Source organism: Xenopus laevis, chromosome 1S, assembly GCF_017654675.1.
Source record: "Xenopus laevis strain J_2021 chromosome 1S, Xenopus_laevis_v10.1, whole genome shotgun sequence".
Classification (NCBI taxonomy): domain Eukaryota; kingdom Metazoa; phylum Chordata; class Amphibia; order Anura; family Pipidae; genus Xenopus; species Xenopus laevis.
Genome location: NC_054372.1, coordinates 172,850,128 through 172,877,859, shown reverse-complemented (window position 1 = coordinate 172,877,859; position 27,732 = coordinate 172,850,128). Strand labels below are relative to the sequence as shown.

The following is a 27,732-nucleotide window of genomic DNA, read 5'->3' as shown; positions in this document are numbered from 1 at the left end:
ATGGTGCCTATAGTAACAGTGGGATAATAGTCTCTGGGAAGGGACTGTGACTGTGGGATAGCAGGTATAGTAGGGAGAGATGGTGCCTATAGTAACAGTGGGATAATAGTCTCTGGGAAGGGAGTGTGACTGTGGGATAGCAGGTATAGTAGGGAGAGATGGTGTCTATAGTAACAGTGGGATAATAGTCTCTGGGTAGGGACTGTGACTGTGGGAAAGCAGGTATAGTAGGGAGAGATGGTGCCTATAGTAACAGTGGATAATAGTCTCTGGAAATGGACTGTAGCTGTGGGATAGCAGGTATAGTAGGGAGAGATGGTGCCTATAGTAACAGTGGATAATAGTCTCTGGGAAGGGAGTGTGACTGTGGGGTAGCAGGTATAGTAGGGAGAGATGGTGCCTATAGTAACAGTGGATAATAGTCTCTGGGAAGGGAGTGTGACTGTGGGATAGCAGGTATAGTAGGGAGAGATGGTGCCTATAGTAGCAGTGGGGATAATAGTCTCTGGAAATGGACTGTAGCTGTGGGATAGCATGTATAGTAGGGAGAGATGGTGCCTATAGTAACAGTGGGATAATAGTCTCTGGGAAGGGACTGTGACTGTGGGATAGCAGGTATAGTTGGGAGAGATGGTGCCTATAGTAACAGTGGATAATAGTCTCTGGGAATGGAGTGTGACTGTGGGATAGCAGGTATAGTAGGGAGAGATGGTGCCTATAGTAACAGTGGATAATAGTCTCTGGGAAGGGAGTGTGACTGTGGGATAGCAGGTATAGTAGGGAGAGATGGTGCCTATAGTAGCAGTGGGGATAATAGTCTCTGGGAAGGGAGTGTGACTGTGGGATAGCAGGGATAGTAGGGAGAGATGGTGCCTATAGTAGCAGTGGGATAATAGTCTCTGGAAATGGACTGTAGCTGTGGGATAGCAGGTATAGTAGGGAAAGATGGTACCTATAGTAACAGTGGGATAATAGTCTCTGGGAAGGGACTGTGACTGTGGGATAGCAGGTATAGTAGGGAGAGATGGTGCCTATAGTAACAGTGGATAATAGTCTCTGGGAAGGGACTGTGACTGTGGGATAGCAGGTATAGTAGGGAGAGATGGTGCCTATAGTAACAGTGGATAATAGTCTCTGGGAAGGGAGTGTGACTGTGGGATAGCAGGTATAGTAGGGAGAGATGATGCCTATAGTAACAGTGGATAATAGTTTCTGGGAAGGGAGTGTGACTGTGGGATAGCAGGTATAGTAGGGAGAGATGGTGCCTATAGTAACAGTGGGATAATAGTCTCTGGAAATGGACTGTAGCTGTGGGATAGCATGTATAGTAGGGAGAGATGGTGCCTATAGTAACAGTGGGATAATAGTCTCTGGGAAGGGACTGTGACTGTGGGATAGCAGGTATAGTTGGGAGAGATGGTGCCTATAGTAACAGTGGATAATAGTCTCTGGGAATGGAGTGTGACTGTGGGATAGCAGGTATAGTAGGGAGAGATGGTGCCTATAGTAACAGTGGATAATAGTCTCTGGGAAGGGAGTGTGACTGTGGGATAGCAGGTATAGTAGGGAGAGATGGTGCCTATAGTAGCAGTGGGGATAATAGTCTCTGGGAAGGGAGTGTGACTGTGGGATAGCAGGGATAGTAGGGAGAGATGGTGCCTATAGTAGCAGTGGGATAATAGTCTCTGGAAATGGACTGTAGCTGTGGGATAGCAGGTATAGTAGGGAAAGATGGTACCTATAGTAACAGTGGGATAATAGTCTCTGGGAAGGGACTGTGACTGTGGGATAGCAGGTATAGTAGGGAGAGATGGTGCCTATAGTAACAGTGGATAATAGTCTCTGGGAAGGGACTGTGACTGTGGGATAGCAGGTATAGTAGGGAGAGATGGTGCCTATAGTAACAGTGGATAATAGTCTCTGGGAAGGGAGTGTGACTGTGGGATAGCAGGTATAGTAGGGAGAGATGATGCCTATAGTAACAGTGGATAATAGTTTCTGGGAAGGGAGTGTGACTGTGGGATAGCAGGTATAGTAGGGAGAGATGGTGCCTATAGTAACAGTGGGATAATAGTCTCTGGGAAGGGAGTGTGACTGTGGGATAGCAGGTATAGTAGGGAGAGATGGTGCCTATAGTAACAGTGGGATAATAGTCTCTGGGAAGGGAGTGTGGCTGTGGGATAGCAGGTATAGTAGGGAGAGATGGTGCCTATAGTAACAGTGGATAATAGTCTCTGGGAATGGACTGTGGATGTGAGATAGCAGGTATAAGCGAGAGAACTGTGTCAGCTACCCCTATGGGAGCACCTGGTGAAGGCTGGCATGTTGGAATACACACATGCACATAATAAGCAAGCTAGAGCACTCTGTTTTGATGAGATTGGTGCCCTTTAATTAGACTTTTTTTTAATTTGTTTTAATGTTACGTGTCCCTCTTATTGTAACCGTTCTCCACCAGCACTCAATCAACCTCTGCTACACTATTTCAGAAGTCAGAGCGAGAACGGCAGAGAATATAAACAGACAGCCACTGGTTTTAATGGAATTACATTAACAAATAACAAAGATCATTGATTGTTTTAAATGTATATTGGAAAGCTAATTAGAATGACATAACTTTTTTTAACGAACAATTTAAGTGGCTGTAATAGCCCAGAGAATGAAACAGCTTAGTTTTCCCAGCAATATCCAAATAAACACAGATGCCAAGGTATATGGGAACACGACCAACACTCTAGAAGAGGAAATTAGTATAATGCCAATGTATTTTTATGATGTTGAAAACAGGATGTTTTGACAAAAGCTTGGACAGTTTTTCAAGGAGAATATATTGTGCAGAGCTGATGCACCACTGGGAAATTCTACAGGTAATGTTTTTTTTTTTACCTGAAGGTTTAAAGCTACGGCACAGGCAGTGTATTGATCGTCGCTACCTGCACCCAATTGTTTACCATTCGTTTGATTGACAAGCACTTTAGGTCACTCAGCACCTGCTATTTTTGCTTAAATGCATATTTAAACACAGTGTTCCATAGCCCTTTTACTGATCCCAGGTCCCAGAGACCCATTTTCCTATACTTTACATAAAAAAAGACTGTATGGCATATCCAGTCAATTTAAATCATAAATCCATTACAAAAATGTGTTTTATTTGCACAAACTATAACCAGCAAGGCTGTTCTACTGTAACTTAAAAGAAAATGAGGTGCTGCAACCATCTTACATATAAGATACTATACTTCCCATTTATGGGCTTTATCAGTAGGTTAATCACAATGTCAGGTAATGTGTCTGTGACCACGCACGGGCTGATTGGATAGAACATTTATCCAAGATTATTACACGTAAGGCTAATGTGAGGTGTGTGCTGGAGCAGCTTATCTATGATGTGTCCTCCAAATAATTTTTTGCAGGGGTGCCTGCTTGTTACGCCACTACTTGTTATTGCAGCTTAACACAAAAGCGTATTGGAGCTTATCCTCCTGCCTGTAAAATGCTGGCAGAGAGAAGTGGGGCATACACCTAGGGGCAGATAGATCAAGGGTCAAATTGAAAAATCAAATTTCAAGTTCATTTCAGAATAATTCGACAAGGGAATCGTCCAAATTCGATTGAGTTTAAAATAAATTCGAAATTCTTATTTTGAAATTTAGGTACTGTCCCTTTAAGAATTCATATTTGACTACTCGCCATCTAAAACCTGCCGAATAGGTGTTTTAGCCTATGGGAGACCTCCTACAATCAATTTGGAGTTGTTTGGTGGACTTTTAAACATCTATTTTTTTTCTTTTTATGGTGAAAAAACTTGAATCAAATTTGATTCGAATTTGATTCGAGTTTGCAGGTCGATCCTATTCAGCCGAATTTAAAAATTTTAAATTTTTTTAATAAATTTCGATTGGTCTTTTTTTTCGAATTCGAGTTTATGGGAGTTTTTATATATAAAATATATAAAATAATATAAATATGCCCTCTAGTGTGCTCTTGCCCTTATATGTAATGTACTATTACCCTATGTTCGTTAAACTGTACTTTTGCTTCCGAAGCTGTAAGAAAGTTTATACAAATAAGCTACAGAGCAGTCATGGGGCTGCCATTCATGTTCCAGTACAGCTGTAGGGCAAAGTGTGCATGGCAAACAACAGATAAGCTGTTTAAAATCCGATTGTTTCAGTACTTAAGTATAGATAACAATGACAGTGAAGTGCCATTCAGCTCTTTCTTACGGTAAGGGCAGACGGGGAGATTCGGGGAGATTAGTCGCTCCGGCGATAAATCTCCTCTCCTTCAGGGCGACAATCTCCCAAACTGCCTCCCCGCCGGCTATAATGAAAAATTGCAAGCGGGATGGTACTTGCGGCGCTTCCTTTTCCGAAGTCTCCCCAAGTTGCCTCACGAGGAAACTTCAGGCATCAGAAAAGTAAGTGCTGCGAGTGCCATCCAACTGGCGATTTATCATTATAGCCGGCGGGAAGGTAGGGGAAGCCAGTTTGGAGAGATTGTTGCCCCGAAGGAGAGGAGATTTGTCGCCGGGGAGACTAATCTGCCCGAATCTGCCCGTGTGCCCCCATACACAGGCCGTTAAAAGCTGCCGACAGACCAAGTCAGGAGCTTATTGGCCCATGTGTGGGGCCATCTGACGGGCTTTCCCGATCTAAATCTGGATGAAAGTCAGCCAGATCTCGATCATCAGGTTAAAAAATCACACCGGATTGCGGGTGCATCTGTGTGTTTATGCGGTCCTGCAATCCGACCGCCAGTATCGGAAGCATTATGATAGGGCCCACCATCGGATCAGCCCGATCAGGCACAGATTTCTGACAAGGGCGCCCAAAGGCCAGCATCCTTCGGCACCCCCTCCCTCCCGCAAGATTGCTCGCATGTGCATATTTTCTTAGTGGAGCACTAAATGTCTATCACGCTTAGTGCTCCGGGATCGCAACAAATACACCTGCGGCTGGGTGCCATTGTCGCCCCTTAATTTTTGCAGCCTCTCAGCAAATCCAGACCTGAGCCCGATATCGCCCAATTCAATGTGGGCACATTGGAGAGATCCGCTCGTTTGGCGAAGATCTCTACGTCTATGGCCACCTTTAGAGCATAGACACACGGTCAAATTCAGGGAGATTAATCGCCCGGCGATAAATCGCCTCTTCTTCTAGTTGATAATATCCACAAACTGCCTCCCGCTGTCTAGAATCGAAATCGCCAGCCGGATGGCACTCGGAGCCCTTTATGTTCTGAAGTTGCCCCAAAGTTTCCTCGTGAGGCAACTTCGAGGGAACTTCAGAAAACAAAGCGCACCAACTGCCATCCCGCAGCCGATTTTCATTCTAGCTGGCGGGAGACAGTTCGGGGAGATTAATCATCTCCAAGAAGAGGAGAATGAACCAGAGCATGTGTCTTTGCCCTAAAAACTGCCAGAAACATTTTATTTGATGTATATACAGTATTTTTACATTCTGATCACCCTGCTGTTCAACAGGCACAGAAACTAAATGATAACAAGAGCAAATAAAACCAGCTTGTGTAGTGATCAGATGGCTAGACCAATTAAATCACTAAAGGACACGTTTCCTTAGGGTCATGGCACAGGCTTAGATTCGGGGAGATTAGTCCTCACGAGGAAACTTCGGGCGACCTCGGAAAGCATTCCAAGTGCCATCCCACTGGCGATTTAAATTCCAGCCGGCGGGAGGCAGTTCGGGTAGGTTAGTCGCCCCAAAGAAGAGGAGATTTGTCGACAAGCGACTAATCTCCCCGAATCTGAGCTTGTGCCATGACCCTTAACTGTTCTCATGTTGTGAAACCAACTAATCTTATGATCAGGCTTGGACTTTTATCATGCAAAGGATTGATGGAAAACAGGGTTAAACAAGGTCAATAATAAAACGAGAGAGAAAAAAAAGAAAAGGGTTTAGCTACAGTTCATAATAACAGCTCCTCTTCAAGCTGACCACAAACTGTTTATTTCAGTGCAGCGCAATCCCAAAAGCTAAACAATCAGACTGTGTGTTATTTTGCCACATATGTAGATGTCAGAACTGCACTGATCTGCATGATCAAACAGTGCTAACTCAGAAATTAAAGGCGTCCAATACTTGGACGAATACTCATAAGCATCTGACCGATCAGGCCATGGGACGAAAGGATGGATAATATACAAGGGGCTATACACTGCATGGCTGCCTTGTATTGCTGCAATCGTTCAAAACAGGGGGAAGTGAAGACTTACAAACACTAGCATGCATTTTCAAATATGGACAACCCATGAACAGACCAATATCCATAGTATATGGATATTCACATAGATTGCTGGCCTGATATGAACCAGACAAAACTATATTATTATTACACCTTTGGCCACGTATAATGCATATTTACAGTCTATTCTACTTCAATAGGTTGGCACACCCAATCGACATTACTCCAGGGAGACGCAAGCTACAGTTATTCCCCGAGGTTCTTTGAGATTTTCTTGAGTGATTGGCTGCTTGTAAATGTGAAATTGCTGCCACCTCTATCCACAGGCATCTGTTACATCTCACATTGGTTTACAGTCCTTCATACAAACAATGCCATGGGAGAGGGAAAGCAAAACTGCCTATTTCATTCACAAAGATAGTGTTATCTTCAGTGACCAGGGCACCATGCTCCTCAGTCTGTGAACAGCAGGGTGCACTGACTTCTTCTTGCTTATCTCCCTCCATATCTTGCCCTTTCTGGTCTCATATCACAAATGTTTTGGAGTGTTAATTTCAGTATCTTACCTCTTTCATTCATGTGCATACACCAAAGCTTAGTGTATTTTCACCTTTGGCTGAAAACTACCAGCTGAGAAGATACTGATGCCACCATGTGTGTGCAGTAACATCATAGACTGTAAGCTCTTTAGGGCAGGGACCACATTCCATCCCCTAACACTATATTCTAACAGTACCATTTACAATAACCATACTTTGTGTTTTTATGCCTTTCAAAGCATTGTTTTGTTCTGCATACATTTATGGTGCAATGAAATAAAATACACTGTCTGAGGCAGATTTCAGCAGAAAATGTTCAAGTGATTATTTTCTGGCCAAAATCCTCTCCTTGTGAACACACTCTATTAACACCTATTACTAAACACATGGGACAGAATCAGGGGGATCGGCATTCCTGGCAACACTAAAAACATAAAAGGTGTTTACAAACATTTAAATGTAATATATTATTACCCTATGCCTGTAAATAATTTTCTTTTTGCTTCAGAAGCTCTAATACTATAAAAATAAGCTACACGGCACTGGGGTGTTTATGGCCCAAAACTGTGTGGAAATAATCTTGCCATGCTCATCAGCAATGGCCATAAAAAAAGTAGTGTAACAAAGGGAAAAGGCACAAAATTTTAATAAACTGTTGTGTGGTTAGCAGCTTTTGTGTACATCTCTCATAGTACAAGATATGGTGACTAGGGTGGTAAATAGAGGCATTTTTAATGCCACAATTTAAGGCTTGTGCCACATGGGAATCACCAAAATTCAGCCCCTAAAAGCAATTAGCCTCTCCTGTGATGAAGAAAAAAAAACATCTGTGTAAACACTGGGACCTTTGCATCGACTCAGGTGTAGGCACACACGGCTGATTTCATATTTCTTCATGGAAATAAGTCGCTTGCGTCTGCACCAGAGCTGACACAAAAGTTGCAGGTAGGGTTACCACCAGGCTGGTATTTTACCGGCCGGTAAAAATGATGGCTGATCCCAATGTTATTAATAGGGAAAAAAGATAAATACATAGGAAGCCCTGTATTTTTTTCCAGAAAAGGTGGCAACCCTACTTCCAGGTGTAGACAGGAGAGGAGTCTAATGCCCGTGTAGGGGCTTTTTTTCGGTTTGCGTATTTCAGCAGGTCCATTTCAGCCCGTGTGGCACTAGCCTTTCTCCTGGATAATGTAATAAATACAAAAGACTCCTTGTGCCATTAACCCTAAACCCCACCTCCAGTACTGTTGCCAAGCTTCTGCTGGGTGCAAATGGGAGGCATGTGGGTGGCAATTGCTAAGTTTCTTTACTTGATGGCTGTCTGCACTTACCTTGAGGTTACAGTACCTTTTATCTAGAGTTTTATATTTTGCCTTTATAATATAGGCATCCCTCATCCATTTGAAAATAGAGATTTACATTTGATAAATGGCACATACTACTAAAAAAGTATATTTTCATGAAAGCTGTTTATTTCGATGAAACTGGATTTTACATATGAGCATATATTTTTATAAATAACTACATTGCTTTGGGATATAGATTTCTTTTAATGGGCAAACGTTGGGTATTGTCACAAAAGGTTCAAAAGTCTCTTTTGTAGTCACCTACAGCAACCAATCAGCAGGAAGCCTTTACCAATCATCCATTTGAAAGCAAAAAACTTGATTGGCTATTATATTTGGGCAAACAATAGACCTTATTTACAATTCCCCAGTATTATAACTCCTGTTCTCCAGTAACTTCACTGGCTCAGATAAGCTTATGCTAGTCTCCTATTTACATTTCAGTAGAATGTATGACACAAACTATATTGTAGATGAAGAAAAAGGAAAACGCAGGTCATGTGATCTAGAGAACAGGAAGAAGCCTGACTATGGCAGGTCTTAAATCTTGTCTCTGCATGGTGTTTACACTTCCTGCCTTAATCTTGGCTGTGCCTTCTTCATCATTGTTCAAATCCCTAAACTGGGATAAGGCACCAATCTCATAACTGCATCTAGAGAATGTGCAGGGGAAAAAGCCTTTGTGCTTCTCTGCAGGGAATATAACAAGTCGCTTGTCATTTCAAGTCCTTGCTCCTAGTTAACTATTAACAATGTTCCAAGGTGTTGTACTGATAAGCAACTTTAGCACCAAAGAATACAAAGCAATAAAAAATAGATGTTATCCCTTGGACAGTCTAAAACAGGAGTGCCCATTCTTTACTAATGGGGGGTCTACTTTAAAGGGTCACATGACCAGGGGCAGCTGGGAAATTGACAAAATGTCTAGCCCCATGTCAGATTTCAAAATTGAATATAAAAAAATCTGTTTGCTTTTTTGAGAAATGGATTTCAGTGCAGAATTCTGCTGGAGTAGCACTATTAACTGATGTGTTTTGAAAAAAACATGTTTTCCGATGACAGGATCCCTTTAATTATGTTGGCCCATTATGATCTAAACCCATAATAGCATTCTTTTGCATGGAGAATATTACTTAAATATTATATGATAGAATGTATATTGCTATATTTAAGAAACAATTATTTCTTATGTAACAGAATAAATATCTGAATGAAAAGCATGAAACAAGAGGGTGATTTAGACAAGATGTTTGTTGGCAGTGTCTTGAGATCTACTGATCACCAACTAAAGGTCTACTGGTAGATCCCGATCTACCTTTTGGATGTCCCTGGTCTAGAAGTTCTGGGCAAACATCAGAGCAGAGCTTCGTACAATATTCAGTGCCTCTATGGCGGGAGATGAGCCGACAAATATTGGCAGAAGACTTTGATATTGGTCGGCTTGTTGATCGGGCTGGCCGGAAAATTTTGATTGGGTGCCTTTGAAGGCACTGAACATCAGCCACTGTTAGTGCTGAATCTATTCTATTGTTTCTACTCGTATATCTGACAAATGCAGCTCTAACAGTTAGTATTGATACGACCATTGGTCAGAGAATAGATCGTAATTGTAATGTCTATTGCCACCTTTAGGGCAGAGACACACGCTCAGATTCGGGGAGATTATTCGCCCGGCAAATCTCCCCGAACTGCCTTCCTGCCGACTAGAATGTAAATCGCCGGTGGTATGGCATTCGTATCGCTTCATTTTCCGAAGTCGCCTGAAGCTTCCTTGTGAGGCAACTTCGGGGAACTTCGGGAAATAAAGCGTTCTGAATGCCATCCCACTGGCGATTTGCATTCCAGCCGACGGGAAGGCAGGAGAGGCAGTTCGGGGAGATTAGTCGCACCCTAAGAAGAGGAGATTTGTTGGCGGGTGACTAATCTCCCCGAATCTGAGAATTTATCTCTGCCCTGAGGGGAGATTACCAAAATCTCCCTGTGTGCCACTCCCATTATAGGCAACAAATTGGGCCTTGAATCCCTGCCCTAGTGGAGTTTACAATCCACGCTCTGGCGTGAACTTGGAGGATTTCAGCTTGAAATGCAAAGTCTCTTGTTTCTTCACCAAAATAAGCAAAGTATGCTCACTCTGGAGCCAACACAAGGCAAGAAGAGAACACAGCTAGCAGTCAGGGGCTTAAACCGGCCTGCAGAATTCAGCAGGCGGATTTCAGCCCTGTCTGGCCCTAGCCTTATATTATGCGGAGATGCACTTCTGTAGACACTTCTCTAGTACTGCAGCATCCAATTCCCTTTTACTTGTGTGAGAAATGAGCAGTAACAGACAGTTGTGCCAGTAAACAGGTATCACTGAGCTACTCAGAAGTCAGCACTTCCTAATGATACCGACTAATGGCCCAAGTGTCTGCCACACACAGAGATGCAGGGGACATTAATCTTCTGATACATGTGGGTGCCTTTGTCTTACAACAGGGCCATGACCCCATCAACCCTGCAGATGTTTTACAGAGAGATGGAATTTAAAGGATGACCCTGCCAGCTTTAGGAACAAATGTACATTGCTAATATGTTTCAATGGAGCAGTTTCAATGCAGTGGACAGCAGTAAATACTTACAAGGCAAATCTCCATGTAAAATACAAAACAACTGGATACAACACATATTTCCATGTGGTTACAGGAAATGCAATTCTTGATGCAACTGGTCTAACTGGAATGAGGGTGCAGAATGTTGTGCAACAAATGGCATACATGGATTCAATGCAACTATGAATGTAGAGCCAAATAAAACACTCAACTAGTGGGGCTGAAAGTTCACAAGCCACAAAGTGCAAACGGAGTCATGGAAATAGGGCAGGTGAGCATGAGCTCACGAACATTGTTTCACACAGGCAATTAATCTCGTCATTTGCACTAAAGCAATGTAACCAATTTTCTAAAGCAAAGACTGTAGGACTTAGATACCTTGTGATTTGCACCTTTAGGGTCAGTCCACACGAGCAGATTCAGGGAGATTAGTCGCCCCAGCGACAAATCGCCTCTTCTTTGGGCGACAATCTCCCCGAACTGCCTTCCCCCTGCCGGCTAAAATTAAAAATTGACTGCGGCAATGCAAACGCGTCACTTCGTTTTCCGAAGTTGCCTCACAAGGAACTTCAGGCGACTACGGAAAACGAAGTGCCGCGTGTGAATTGCCACAGGCGTTTTTCATTTTAGCCGGCGGAGGGCAGGGGGAAGGCAGTTCGGGGAGATTGTCGCCCAGAAGAAGAGGCGATTTGTCGCTGGGGCAACTAATCTCCCCGAATCTGCTCCTGTGGCCTGACAATACTCCCCCCCTGCCCCCCCGATGGCAACCTTGCCCACAGGTACCACTTTTTAGAGGGTCACAGCCACTTAAAGGAGAACTGAACCCTAAAAATGAATATGACTAAAAATGCCTTATTTTATAAACTGCACTTATTGTACCAGCCTAAAGTTTCAGCTTCTCAATAGCAGCAATGATCCAGGACTTCAAACTAGTCACAGGGGGTCACCATTTTGGAAAGTGTCTGCGTTTTTTTGGAAAACGGTTGAATTCTCCTTGAAAGAGGTGGTTAAACTTTAAGTTAAGTACGTTAATGAATACGCTAATTCTAAGCAACTTTTCAACTTGCCTTAATTTTTCCTTTTTTATAGTTTTTTTTAAATATGCCTTCTTCTTTTGACCACATCTAAAAATCAAATGCTCTGTAAGGCTACAAATGTATTGTTACTGATACTTTTTGTTACTCATCTTTCTATTCAGCCCTCTCCTATTCATATTCCAGATTCAGATTGCAGAAACTGAAACTGGAGAGCTGCTCAATAAAAAACGAAATAACTCAAAAACCACAAATAATGAAAAAAAAACAAACCAAATGCAAATTGCCAGAATATAACTCTCTACATCATAGCAGAAGTTAATTTAAAGGTGAACTACCTCTTTAAAACAAAAAAGGTTTGTATTATCCACTGTGTGTTCTGGGTTGATGAAGAACCAATAAATTACATATTTTCCCTTTATATAATGTAAATTACTCATCACAGATAGATACACACACAAAATAGGACATTAGGGGGGTTATCAAAATCGGAATTTTTCTGATTTTTTAATATAAGACAGTCAGACCAAACTAGAATCCATGATTAGATCTTATTTATTATAAAAAACAAACAAACCATGATTTAATCGGATTGGGGGAAAACTTGATAAAATCTAGCAAAAACTTGAAAAAAGTTTAGCTTTTTCCCACGAAAAGTCAAAATTTTTCAGATTTTTGCCAGAAAAGCCTGAAATAGTCGGATTTTCAGGCTCATTGCAGAGCAAACCACAGAAACTTCCAAATAGGATAGGGACCACTCCCATTGACTGATATAAAACCTCAGCAGGTCTGAGATGGTGGATTTTTGGATTCAGACATTTTGCATCCTCTGGGTATAATAAATCTCGAAAAATTCGAGTTTTTTTTCCACTAAAAATTTGGATTTTACAAAAAAATCTAATTTTTAGAGGTCTTGGCATTCGGATTTAATAAATAACCCCTAAGCATTCTAGTTGTTTTTGGATTCCTATTGCTACACTGCTATATAGTGCTTCTCCCACAGATGCATGCATAGTTTTGTATAGAGAATACATCTATATAAATATATAAATATATATACACATACGGGGTAGATTTATCAAAGTTCAAAGGGAAAATTAGAATTTTGAGCTAATTTTTGTGTACTTTGACTAGGGAATAGTCCAAATTCGATTCAATTTGAAAAAAAATGTGAAAATTCGAAATTTATCATGTACAGTCTCTGTAAAAATTAGACTTTGACCATTCGCCATCTAAAACCTGCCGAATTGCTGTTTTAGCCTATGGGGACCTCCTAGAACCCATTTGGAGTCAATTGGTGGACTTTAAAAAAAATCGAAAAAAAAAATGTTTTGAAACTTCTATTCAAATTCGATCGAATACGCTATTACTTTGCTTCGTCCGATTCGAATTCAATCGAATACCGACTATTCACCTGAAGAAAAAAAAACGTCAAATTTTTTAATAACTTTCGGTTGGTCTTTTTTTATTCGAATTTCCAAGTTATGGGAGTTCAAAAAAACTCCCATTACTTCGAAATCCGACCCTTGATAAATCGGCCCCATACATGTGTGTGAAATATGATTTTTAAATATGCCAGCATAGTATATCCTGATTAATGTATGAGTAGTGAAGACAGCATGACACTCATATCATATCAAAAGCCACAACCATGATGCTCCAAGTTCTCTTTCAGAATATTGGTCAAAACAGTTATAGAAAAGTGACACCCAAAACCACTTCCTGACTTTAGCTTGACTGAGTGAAGAGAAATGACCACACGTGCTTCCTTGTCATTGCAAAAATGAGTTGCAAGCGCAATAATCTACTGTATAAATATTTCACTGGATCATGGTATTATAGACACGTATGGCTTACGCTGCAAGGTAAGGTTTGATCAAACCCGCACCGGATGTATGTATTCTCCCAAGCGTCAAAGCCTGGAAGTTGTAAATATTCTGTAGCACTAACAAACCTCTTTCTTTGTGTTTTTTTCAATGAGGCTGTACTCACACAGGCGCACGTAGGCGCAAAACGCAGGTTGAGTCGCAACATGCTGCATTTTTCCTGCGTTCTGCGCCTACATGCGCCTGTGTGAGTACAGCCCCATTGAAAAAAACTGAATGCGTCTACTCCTGTGGTCTCCTGCGGCTGAACGCATAAAAACGAAACGCAGGGGAGCGCAGCTTCTGTAAGAGCCCTAAGACTTGACATGCCTATGCAAGCATCACACTTGTGAGTGTCATTTTAGAAAAACGTTTTTACACTATTCCGTACTCCATATGTTTTAAGCTACAGTAGGATGTCCTGTAAACCAACTTGGGTTAATTGATGTGCCCTGATTAACGCCAAACATTTGTAAGTACCCACCAGAGAAAAATTGCACGTGGTGATCGAGGGCTGAAATACACGGCGCAACGTCTTCAGATTGAACGCACTGAGAAGAAGCGCATGAGACAAGATGGATGCACTAAATATAACGTAAGTAATAGAAATTTCACATCTACAAACTGCATGCATCTAACACGAAACGACTGACTGATGTGATGCACGTTTCGTCTTCATCCGACAGTCATGTTGTGTCGGATACATGCAGATTGTAGGTGCGATATTTCTATTTCTTATATTCGGCGTAAATCTCCCCCCAAATCTCCCCAAAACGCCCAGTGTGGCCTGACCCTTAAATACCTGTCTTGGCTTGAGGAGAACTGCTTGGTGCTATATGGTTTGAAAAGTAAATCTCAGGAGTTCAGAAAGGAACAAGCACTGCTATCAATTGCTTCCCCCCTATAAAAACTAGACACATATGCATTAGAGAACAACATGCAGGCAATAACACTTAATTTAGTAGCATGCTGCAGGCTACACAATTCCAGTGCAGCATGAATCTAACCACACTGCTAATTGCCCATACACCATGTAGATTTTCTACTGATACTGTTCAAATGGCAGGGGCACACGGGCAGATTCGTGGAGATTTTTATTCGCCTGGCGACTAATCGCCTCTTCTGTGGGGCGACAATCTCCCCGAACTGCCTTCCACCTGCTATAATGAGAAAATGCCACGAGGAAACGTCGGCCGACTTCGGAAATGAAGCATCGTGAGTGCATTGTCGCAGCCGATTTTTCATTTTACCAGGCGGAAGGCAGTTCGGGGAGATTGTCACCCTGAAAAAGAGGCAATTAGTCGCCAGGCAACTATATCTCTCTGAATCTGCCCGTGTCCTAAAGGAATAAGGTAGAAAACCCTATTTATCCCCAGTCGGCTCTATAGTTATAACTATAAGTTGATGTGACTTTCCTTTCTTGGATTCCATGGAGCGCAGGTCACAGTTGTGGAAATCAGGCATCATTATAAGGTATTGCTCTGGGGGAGGGCTGCACTAAATGTTTGTTTTTGGGATTGTATTGAATACAGACATTCATTGCTTTATTCAGATTAGACCTGCCTGTCTCATTTTAGGATGTCACTGACAGACACACAATAACTTCCAAGCCCTGAACAGGATACAACTTCTGGACTCCTCATTAACATACATCACTTTCACCCTACATATTTACTGTATATACACAATGCTAATTTTAAAAGCTAAAATCAGCTTTTAGGTATTGCCCCGCTGTCCTGTCTGAATTGAGACTGGGAGTCTTGAAGTGAGCTGCCATGACGACGTGCCAGGAGTTTGTAGATATCACAGGACCAAACTGAAAAGGACTTCCCCTGTCGAGAGTGAGCACATCCGCATAACCATGGCGCTAGCTTTGAGCGGCAAGATAGCAGAGCACATGTGCAAGCACAGCCGCTATCTGCCCTTGTGGTCTCACACTCACCCAGCAGCACTCTCTCTCTCTCTCTCTCTCTCTCTCTCTAAGAACTTATCCCTCTCAGCAGATACTGCAGCTAGATATGGTGCGAACTGACTCTCTCTCTGCCTATTGACTTATCAGAACCTGTATATATGGACTGAGGGACACTGCATCTGGAGCAGTAACGTTTTTATCATAACGGTGTATGTGTAAATCATGTGAATTTCCATGAAACTTCCTTTGGAAAATGGAAACAAAGGGTTAGATAACTTTTAGTATGTCAGTAACATTTGAGTTGGATTTCATTTTTTATACCTTTTTTTGAATCGATTCTAACACGTTCCTATAAAAATCCATAGGAATGTGTCAAAAATGTGTAAAAATGTCCCCACGCTGCCCCCAGTCCAACGGTACCCGGAGTCTGGTATAAGAAAGAGAGGGTCAAAAAGAGAACAGATATGTTTCTATGGATTTAATAGGAATGTGTCAGTATCACTTTCATGACTTGCCTTTACTTTTGCTTCTTTCCAAATTTCAGAAGGAAGGGGGGGGGGGCGCATGGGCCCCAGGAGCCAGGAGAGGCTTCAATTTTATTGTTATTTTTTTTTATTGTTATTTTTAATTATTCATCTTCCAGTCTCTCTTTCAAACTGCTGTCTGGTTGCTAGGGTAAACTGAATCCTAGCAACCAGATTGCTGTTGCAATTCCAAACTGGAGAGTTTGCTGAACAAAAAGCTGAATTAAAAATTACAAAAAAAAAAAAAATATATATATATATATATATAAAATGAAAATCGGCTGCAAAGCATCTTTGAATATCACTGACTACATCTTACTAAAAGCTAATTTAAAGGTGAAATAACTTTTTTAAAGGTTTTTCAAAGTTTTTTGGCCCTGCAAGAAGTTTTTTGAACTTTCAGCATTGACAGAACTTCATGCATAAAATAAAATTCTGCCTCTAAACATGTGTAATTATAATACTTGGTCCACATCCAATATCTTAACTAGAGGATTGCAGGCACCAGTGCAAAATTTACAACGAGGCCCCACATTTGCACTGGGACCCCCCGAGCCTCCAGGCCTTGTGGGAAAAGTTGTCTCATTTGCTGTATTACAATGTCACTTGTACATGTCTAGTCATACAGATATCACAACACATGCATTTAATTCAGTATTTATAAGACTGGCAATAAATAGGATCTTTATTTATAAGAATGAAGCCATGAAGGAAAAGTTCTTCAATAGTGAACTAGTGGCTTTTCCCTTTCTCCCAACATATTATGGGATTTCACAAAGTAAATGAATGTTAACCAAGTCAGCATGGAATGTTAACAACTCCCATTATCACAATATTCAATATGGGTTGTTGCCCTTTGTTAACTGGGCCGTGTCTATTGAAAACCAATATTACATTATGAACTGACAGTGAATTCCTCTGGACTGGTAACAGCAGCGTAAGGATTGGCTACAAGGGCTGGGCTAAAGTTTGATTCTACACCCAGAGGGGAGGAACAGAACCTGGTCAAGGTAAATTCAAGGACAGAACTACCCAAATGGAAATTCTGTGCCCTGCAGATTATAATAATTCAGTGCACTGCAGATTATAATAATTCAGTGCCCTGCAGATTATAATAATTCAGTGTCCTGCAGATTATAATTTGGCACCAGATACAACGGAAATCCTTCTCTGCAGTCATCATTTTACCGCCATCATTCATGTGTATTCAGGGTTCAGCCCACAATGCACACATTGGCAACATAAGGGTTACCTGGTTGGCCCACTGATAGTACAGTACAAGCCAATCACATGTAAGGTACAAAGTGAAATGCAGAACAACTCCCTATGAGGATCAATTCTGACAATATATTTATATTTATTAACACGGCTGCTAAATGAACTGGGTCCCTCCAGCTGTGATTTAATCGCACAGGTCACCTTCACACATGGCTGGAAATCCTTATCAAATTGCATCAGTCGGATATACCCTGTGCTGCCCCGTTGATCATGGGACATCCAACTCAGGTCTCCCTTATAGAAGTGACACTGCTTAAAAAGTTACAAATCCAAATAGTGAGAAGGATAAACAGTTCTTACTCTGCTTCATTCAGAATACACGACCAACCAACCTGCTCTTGCTGAAATAAAACCCTCTGAAATCTTAAAGGTGTATTATCACCAACTGGAGAATCACAGGTTAAACATCTCTGGCTCAGCCAGCGCCAAGAAATAAGAACCTGGAGCTTTGCAGAACTCCCACTACCCTTCCCCCTGGATAGCTGGGAAACTAGAGGAACTCAGGGTTCAAGTCCTCCTGGTGCAGAATCTGAACCCCATTCCTATTACAGATTCCAGACGACCCCTATAAAACTGGAGCCTAACACACTGGGTGAGAAGCAGAGCAGGCTGAGCAGATTAGCAATGAGCCGTACAACATGATGTGCCTATAACAGAGGTGCTTAGACATGATCTGACCCCCCCATGCTGCAGGTGTGAAGGTGAAAGCAGAGAAGCAGATCACTCACAGCCATATCTGGGTCGGAGCAGTGGGGAGACGTCCTCATGGTTCATCCTGTTGCTGCAGCCCAGGCGCAACTTGTCCGGCTCCTCTATGTAAATCCCGAGCCGCTCACAGCGCGCACAGTCTCTTTCCCACAAGTGCGCTCGACCCCTGCGCCTCTCTCAGCTCCTGCCTGTTGCTGTGTGGAACAGTCAGTGTTAGAGCGCTCTCCTCCCCCTCCTGTGCTGCCTGCGCTCCCCTCCCCGCGCGCTCTCTCCTCCGGCTGCACATTGACCTACCAGCGCCACCTACCTGTACATTCACTCCCATTCACACCCGCGAATGCAACTCTTAGCTGGACCCATTGTCGGACTGGGACACCAGGGGCCCATAAAAAGACCTTAGATCAGGGGCCCACTCTCAGTACTATTATAATTCCTCTCCTCACTCAACCTCTATTCTGCTAGTCTCTTTTATTTACATACTATAATCTCTTATTCAATTAATTTAGTCTCTTTGTTCTCATAGAAATAGGGAATGGCCATGAAATAGGCCAAACGTTTTGAAGCAGGAGGGCCCACTGACACTTGGCCCCACCTGGAGTTTTTATATTAGCAAGAAGGGCCTGCAATCCAAATAAATAGACCAAGTGGTATTTGAATAGTCATATATTTAAATATATGACTATTCAAATACCACTTTGTCTATTTATTTGGAGTGCAGGCCCTTTTTGCTAATATAAATTCTGTGTCTGGCCTTATATGGGGGTTTTTTTTGGGCTTCATTGCACCCATAAATTAATTATATTATATGTATTGTATATTAGAGTGCCCTCCATCTGAGAATATTTTCCCACCTGGAGTTTTGCCTGTGGGCCAGTCCGACACTGGCTGAACCGCTCAACGATGCAATAAATACGTAGGGGCAAATTTACTTACCTTAGAAGTTGCACCAGCATTGGCTTCGCCGCACTTCGCCAGGCGAAGTTTCCCCAGGGCTCCGCTAATTCACTAAAATCCGAAGTTGCGCTCAGGAAGGTGAAAGGTAGCGAAGTTGCGCTACCGTTAATTCGTCAAGCCAAGACAAGTTAAGCTAGCGATGGCTAATTTGCATACGGCGCCAAGTTAAAGTACAATGGACATATATGTAGCAGAAAATACATTACACTACACAAGGCTGGGAAAGCTTCATAAAAGAAAATAGTGGAGTTATATTGCCCTATACATGTGCCCACTGTGTAGTTTAGGTGCCATATGTTAGGAAATGTAGGGGGGAAGGAGGGTACCCCCAAAAAAATTCACAATCTTTTTCAGCCTATCGCTCTTAAAAAAGTAAAAGACGACCAGTGTTTTTTGGGACTTAGAAAAAATGTAAACTTTTTTTAAAGCAATCCCTATCTACTCTATTGCACTTCGCCTGGTCTGAGTTGGTGAAGGCAACAAGAGGTAACGTAACGTTCAGTAAAATCCGCAAGTTAGTGAATTAGCGTAGTTACATCCCTTCGCAATAGCGTAACTTCACCTGGTGTAAGGGTGCGAAGTAGCGCTAGAGTAGGTCCACTTCCCTAGCGAATCTATGCCAGCGCCCGTTAGTAAATCAGCGAAGTAACGAAATGACGTCATGCTGGAGAATTTTCACTAGCGTTAGCCACTTCGCCCATTAGTAAATTTTTTTCCCTTAGATCATAATCTGATAGAGGCAGAGCAAGCAATAGTGTGTTTTGCCCCAACTCACACTCCTGATGAGCATCAGGCAAAGCACATTTTCCTTGAATCTCACTCTAAGTAGTAAGGGTGGTGGGAGATAATTTAGTCGTCAAGCGACAAATCTTCTCATCTAAAGGCGACTAAAGATGGCCATAGACATAGAGATCCGTTCGTTTGCCGATCTCTCCCCGATATTCCCACATTGAAGTTGGCGATATCGTGCTGATCCGATCATGGGCCCTAGGGCCCAACAATCAGATTTTAATGGATCCGATACAGGCAGTCGGATTGCGGGAGCGCATACACGCATAGATGCAAAGGGATTTTTTAACCTGCCCGATCGAGGCCAGATATCGATCGGAGAAAGCCCGTTGAATGACCCCACATGGCCCAATAAACTGCCGACTCGGCCTGTCAGCAGCTTTTACCGGTCCGTGTATGGGGGCCTTAATCTTCCCAAATGCCTTTCCACTGCCAAGAATATGAATCGCCTGCAGGATGGCATATGATTCGCTTCTGATTTCCGAAGTCACCCGAAGTTTCCTCTTGAGGCAACTTCAAGGGCAGAGACACACTCTCAGATTCGGGAAGATTTAGTCTCCGGCAATTAATCGCCTCTTCTATGGGAGACTAATCTCCCCAAGCTGCCTTCCCGCCAGCTAGAATGTAAATCGCTGGTGGGGTGGCATTCGGAATGCTACGTTTTCCAGGGTCGCAGAGTGCCATCCCACCAGTGACTTACATTTTAGCCGAGGGAAAGGCAGTTTGGCGAGATTAGTCGCCCAAAGAAGAAGAGATTTGTTGCTGGGTGACTAAACTCCCAAAATCTGAGCAGGTGTCTCTGCCGCAAGAGTGACTGAGAAGAGAACCCTGGTTTGGGGGAGTTCTTAGGATAAGCGCAGAGGCACACGTTCAGATTCGGGGAGATTAGTCGCCCATCAAGCTAATCACTGATTGGTTGCTATGGGTTACTGCCCAGGTGTAAATTTTGCCCTCTGTATAAATGAGCCACAAGTGTCAACAAACAGCTTGTCTAAATCACCCTCCTATGTCATGCTTTTCATTCAGACATTTATTTACATTTACATAAGAAATAGTTGTTTGTTAAATACTAATTTTCTCATAAATCATTTATATCAATGTTGAAATAATATTTCCTTGGAGCAGAATGCTAACAAAGCTTTTATGGATCAAAATGGGAAATTAGACCTCATATCAGTAAAGTATGGGCACTCCCGCTCTACTGGAAAAAAAAACCCCCACCAGCTTTATTTCCTTTATATCTCTTCTCTATTAAAGGAAAACTATACCCCCCAAACAATGTAGGTCTCTATTAAAAGATACTGAGTAAAACAGCTCATGTGTAAAACCCTGCTTCATGTAAATGAACCATTATCATAATAATATACTTTTTTAGTAGTATGTGCCATTGGGTAATCATAAATAGAAAATTGCCATTTTAAAAAATAAGGGCCGCCCCCTGAGATCGTAAGATTCACTGTGCACACATACAAACCACATGTAAGGTCACATGAGCCAATTAACAGACAGAGTTCTGCCTTTTGCTTCCTCACTTCGTCCTGTTACAGTTAGAGTTGTAGTATTTCTGGTCAGGTGATCTCTGAGGCAGCACAGATAGAGTCACGAAATGGTGGTTCAAGGCAAGAGATGTAAAAGGGCAATATTTATGTAAATATATATTCCAGTTTGGTAAGATTCTTTAATATGTCATTCAATTTGATATAAACTATCTGTTGCTTAAGTATTCATTTTGGGGGTATAGTTTTCCTTTAATAGGGCAGAAATATAGCTGAAGCTGATACAGGAGGAACACACTGTTTTGTTGTGGTTTTGTATGATTTGCCTTCTAGTCTGAACCTCTGCCACCTGAAAATGTTGTTGCTGTTGGCCAGATATTAGCATTTTATTTAGATAATGCTATACTTATTTTTAAATCTGGTATTTAAACCACTGCCTGGGTAAATAGAACCAGTGTGGAGGTGCTGCAATAGAAAATGTGAAATTGCAACAAAAGGATTACAAATGAAGACAAGATGCAGAATAAAGCTGGCCATAGACGCACAGATAATATCGTACGAAACAAATTTTCGTATGATATTCGGTGTGTGTATGGAGGGAAAGAGCTGACCGAAAACTTGGATATTAGTTGGCTTGTAGATTGGGCTGGACGGAAAATTTGGATCGGGCGCCTTTGAAAGCACCCAAACATCAGCCATTGTTAGTGCTGAATCGTCAGATACAGGTAGAATTCTATTGTTTCTACCTGTATATCTACCTGTATATCTGACGATTCAGCTCTACACGTGTGTATTGAAATGAGCGATCTTTCTTGAAAAAGAAAGATCGTAATTGTTACGTCTATGGCCCCCTTTAGAATATCACTGCCTACTGGTAATTAAAGAAAAATAAGTGTTGCTGTTTGGTTGCACCTTGGCCCTAAAATTTGCCCAGTTCTCTGCTCCCCCCTGGTAGCCCAACATTGCATAAATGTGGGATCTATTAATTAGTACCCATTATCTTGATAATTTGCAATTACAGCAATGTCATTTACCATATTTAAAATGTCTTCATTTTTTCACAGCTTTACTTTTTCTCTGTAACAAGAAAACAGTAGCTTGCACTGGGTGGAAATATGCTGCATCAATTCATATTAGTGGCAATGATTGTTATATTCAATTACCTGTAGATACACTCCATAAGACACCTCCAGAATATCTCTATATCTATGATAAATGGAACGTTACAGGTTAATTTGCTGAACATGCAATATGTAAATGTTGGTGGTCATTTGGAGTGAGCAAGAAGTATGTTCTCATAATCTGTTTGCTTTCTTGTTATTTTGTTCCATTTTTAGCAGCCTCGTTGTAGTGGCAGATACAATTTGCTGACAGGTGATTTTTCCCTGGAAAATTGCAATGTACATAATAAATGTGGAGTTCAATGTTGTGTTGTGTCTCTTGCATTACGTTTTTATTTACATTTTACACATGTGTACATGGTGCAATGCTTTTTATTCTCACAGTCCAAGGAAACATAATAAGCTGTCAATACTGAGTTGGTGTCCTGCCCTGTCCATTGAGGAATGATAGATTAGGAGGGGTTTATTTTATACAAAGTTCTGTTATATAGAATGTATCTTTTGAAGCAATGTGTTTTTGAAACACAGAGGCCCGCTGGGGCAATGGAAGATGACCTGTTGGGCCCCACTGCCCCAGCACTTTGGTGGGCACCCATGGACTGGGACACCAGGGACCCACCCAAAAAACCTTAGACCAGGGGCCTACTCTCAGTACTATTATTCTTCAGCTCCTCACTCAAACTCTATTTTCCTAGTTTCTTTTCTTTACATACTACAATCTATTATTCCATCTAGTTAGCCTCTGTTTTCATAGAAATGGGAATGACCATGAAATAGGACAAATGTTTAGCAACATGAGGGCCCACTGACACCTGGGCCCACAGGGAGTTTCACTGTTATCCTGGTGGGCCAGATCAACATTGGGGGTGGTAAGAGGGTAATGCAGCAGGTGGTGAACCCTTGACTCAGGATTTCCAGTGCACCCTAGATACTCCAGTCCGACACTGTGGGGCAAATTTATCAAAGGTCGAGGTGAAGTTTCGAAGTGAAAAACTTAAAATTGCAAGCTATTTTTTCTGTACTCCGAGCGGAGCAGAGGGGGCAGGCAGAAGACTCTTTGTTGCATCCTAGGCAAGTGCCTCTTCTGCCTACCCCTACTTCAGGCCCTGAAGTTAATAATAACTAAAAATAAAGTTATAATTCAGTTGCAATGTGGAATGCTTTGTACCTTCATAGAGAGTCATGAGTTTCACTAATGCCCTTTTACTAGTTTACTATTGGTGTCTAAACACTGTCTAATTTGTTAGCAACTGTCATGTGCTACAATAGTTTATGGCAAACTAATAAAATGCACTCGATTTAGCAGGAGTATAGACTGACTGTATCTGACCTTGTATGCACCTGTCTGAAGCAGCTAAATCAAAGGGCAAATCAAGGTTTAGTTAGTAGCAATAAAATGTAAACCTCCAAATTTGAATCCCCTGCATTGTCTTCCTCTCATGTCTTATCTATATACTGTACTATTTATGGCCAGGTGGGTTGTTCAGGTGAGCCACAGTAATCCTCTCTGCTTGATACAAACAATCATTCAACCATTCTCAAATCAAATAAACCTCTGCCTCCAAATCACAAAACAAGCAAACTCTCTTTTTAATGCATAATTAGTGTACATTTAGAGACAATGGTACAATTGAGTTGTTAACAAAATGTTCTTGTTGAAGTTTAAACAAATCTATCCTGCTAAGCAGATAAAGGATACAAATACTACTCAGAATATATATATATATATATATATATATATATATATATATATATATATATATATATATATATATATATATATATATATATATATACATACAAATCCAAGCCATAAAGTATGTTGATTTTGTAAAGTTGTAATAGAAATTTAATTTTTTTATGTTTAGATAATTTTTTTTATGGGTTGGTGACAGCAAAGAACAATTTATGGGTAATGGAACGGTATTAGAGTTTCTCTACAGGCATATTTCAGCCTATTAAGAAATGCCTGATAGGACTTTGCCTGTTGGTGACAGCCCCAAAACAGCCTATCATAGCAGTTGGGCTGAGAGCAGGCACAGAGGGCAGATTTCAGCTCTGAAATGCATGCCCATGTGTTTTGCCGCTGAAATACTCTACATGTGCCTGCACCTGGCCTAGGGCACAAAACTTGGGGGGGCGCCAGGCACACACCTTCTCTGCCTTCTACTCCCTAGTCAGGTCTCCTCTCGTGCGCATACTTTTTGCACGTGCCTGTCTTTTTCATGCACACAACCTTTTTAGAGCACGGCTATTGGGTGCTGGGTTGCCTAGGACTCCTGGCTGGCCTGGCCCGGCACTGGTCGGCACAAGCCCAGGGATGGATTTCTTTTCTCAGCACCCAGAGGCCATCCTCCTCTGCCTGCTGCCCAGGAAAACATTCTTTACATGCAAGATTATTAGCTCTAAAAAGTTTGAATTGTGGAAAAAAAAATGTTAATAAATTGGCCCCTCTGTGTCAAGGCCCATTGCCTTTGCATTTGCCGTTGTATTTTACCATATATGGTCACATTATACTCACAATGTATTGTTATTGCTTATTTTATTGTTTATATTTTTAGTTTATGTCAAGGCTTATTGGCTGATAACTATGAACTTTACCATATATCATATGTATACAATGCACACTGCATTTTTAAATCATATTTTTACACTATAAGCACAGTGCACTATTACTAATATACAGGGTCGGACTGGGGGGCCCAGGGCCCACCGGGACCTCTGTCCAGGTCCCCCTCCGGCCTCTTTGCCTGCCCCCTACTATGAGGTGCCGATAAAGGTGCGCTCGGCGCATACGCATGAGGATGTGCTCGGCGCAACTCGCATGTGCAGGAGGCATGTCGCCGAAGATATTTTCTTTCTGGAATCCCATTATTTGGGAAGAGGGGTCTGGCCCGGCGGGGGCCCATGCGGGTCAGTGCCCACCGGGTTTTTTGTATAGACAAAAATACAAGGTCCTCTGCACTCAACCAATCCCTTGGTTGTTTAGAGGGGAGGGCATTTTTAGTAGCTTTAGGCACAAAGGGGGGATGTAATTAAACTCGCAAGTGTTACTAAAGATGCAAATGTTTAGCGCTGCTCGCAACAGAAAAACATTCGCTGTTGAGTATTAAATTGTGCACTATCGCTAAGCAAAGGTTAGCGTTAACACCTGCTCTCAAGTTTTGTTAAATATTTTGTCGCAATTGCAAAATCTTATTACATACACAGCGATTGTTCAAAACAGCCATTAGGTTGCAAACTTTGTTGAGGTCTGTAACCGATCAAAAATGGTCGCTAACATTCGCAAAGGTGTCTGCGAACATTTTTTTTTCGATAGCGAAACAAATTACATTCCCCCAAAAATGCCTCATTGTTCTTAATATATCGATAATTGGTTGAGTGCAGAGGACCTCTTGTTTTTGTATGTTTCTGTGTGAGAATTTTTGTGGTCGCAGCCTCATTGCACCCCCACGTAATGGTTTAAAATTTACTGGTGAGCACAACTTTCCCTTGTTTGTTATAGTTATACAGGAGCAGTGACCAGCTCCATGTTGTAGCTCCCACCCTTCCCAGCTATAGTCAGGTGATCCCACTGGTGTCTAATAAAAGGGCAACCAAGTTTGGGATTTTCACTTTGAAAGCAGCAAGTAAATTGCAGGTAAAACTTAGTCCCTTTGTAAAATGTATAATGAAGCAATAGAATTCTTAATGAATCAGATGAAAATTGAGGATAGGACTGGCCAGACATGGGATGACTTTGACGTAGTTGGCCAGCTTAAATATATTGCAATATATGGACAAACAATCCCTGTTTTATTTAAAGGGAAGGACATTTTTAGTAGCTTAACAAAATTTTTCAATGTCCTTAAATTGATAATAGGTTGAGTACAGAAGACCTCTTTTATTTAACTATATGAATTTTGTGGTCACACCCTCATTTTCCCCCTGCCTAATGGTTTAAAAATTATTGGTAAACACAACGTTCTTTTTTTGTTTTGTTGTAATCCACTATTATTATTTTATTGTTTATATTTTATTTCATGCTAAAGGTTTTATTTTACAATTTTATTTAAAAACTTGCACAGAATGATCAGGGTACATTTCCCTACATGCTGTACTTGTATAAGTATGTGATCAATAAAAGAAATCTTGACTTATTGGGAAGGAGCAAGCTGCAAAATGAATGAATTAAATAATTTCAGGTGAACTATCCCTTTAAGAACAGAATTATTTTGCAACTATAAAACTGCCCTTTGTGCCCCATTCATAATAGGTGCTGCTATGACTCATATCAACTCATTTCAACTTTGCCAACAGAAACATGAGCACGGGAAATGCAGTGGTAGTTAGAGATGTAATTTGGTGAAATAGGAGTAACAAGGTAAACATAACTCACTTATATGTATGGCATTTCTACAACTGCAAAATTTCTCATGATTTAGCATTTTGTACCACGCTTGATAAATAAGGCCCTCTGTTTCAGTTAATCAATCATTATATAAATTATATATCAGGATGTAGGCGTGAGAGAAATATTTAGAGTCTATTGTATAGTGAAAATTTTTTTAGATAGTGGTTGTAACTTAATATTTGCCCTCCCCCCGCGTCACATCACCTGCATGCACATGGCGTAACTATGTGCCTTTCCCCTGCAAAAAAATCTTCAGAGGGGCCCTGTGCACTCCCATCCCCATCCTCCCACCCACTTCCTGCTTCCGCCCAGCCCACGTCCCACCTCCTCCCTACCCTGCCTCTGCCCACTCCCGCCCGACTTGTATCCCCCTTCCTTGCCGCAGGCAAGAGAGAGGCTGGGTAGGAGGGGTTTTTTATTAGCTCCCTTCAAATGCACAGTAAACTATCTAGGGCATTTTTTTGAGAGTTTTGAGAGACACGACGGGGACGAGGCAAACATCAGGTAATTGCCGCTGATTTCTGGAGTGAACAGCTTTGGGTATATTACATAATTTAGATATTCACATCTAAACCCCAAGGTAGTAGAATTTGCAGCAGGTTTTTTCTCACATTAACTCAACACCATCCTGATCTACCAGTTTTATTGACCTACCAGGTGAAGGTGGCCATACAGGGCCGGATTTACAAAGCAGGTGCCCCTAGCCCCACTGACGTTCTTTGCCCGTCCCCTCCCCTTCCTTTGTGTACATGTGCAAATTTTCAGCATCGGGTCCAGAATACTGGGGATTGGCACACAGGAAATTTTAAAAGCTATTGTATCTCCTGCGAATCCCCAGTGCTTCAGAACCAATGCGGGTGTGATTGGCATGCTGCCCCCTAAAATTCTGTCGCCCTAGGCTCGGGACTTTGTGGCCTTTCCACATATCCAAGCCTGTGGCCATATGCAGGTCCGGAACTAAGGGTAGGCAGACGAGGCAGC

At 41.8% G+C, this 27,732-nt stretch overlaps 1 protein-coding gene across 3 annotated transcripts in view; it reads right to left on the bottom strand.

Moving 5' to 3' along the window:
• The window catches only part of iqgap2.S (IQ motif containing GTPase activating protein 2 S homeolog), a 180,809-nt gene extending 162,461 nt beyond the window's left edge, over nucleotides 1-18,348 (bottom strand). For 2 of the 3 annotated variants that reach the window (XM_041573942.1, XM_041573949.1), the window contains exon 1: nucleotides 18,019-18,253. In XM_041573942.1, coding sequence (XP_041429876.1) covers nucleotides 18,019-18,064 — 46 coding nt within the window. In that variant the 5' untranslated portion in view covers nucleotides 18,065-18,253. 3 annotated transcript variants of the gene reach the window in all.
• Between the last annotated feature and the right edge of the window lie 9,384 nt (nucleotides 18,349-27,732).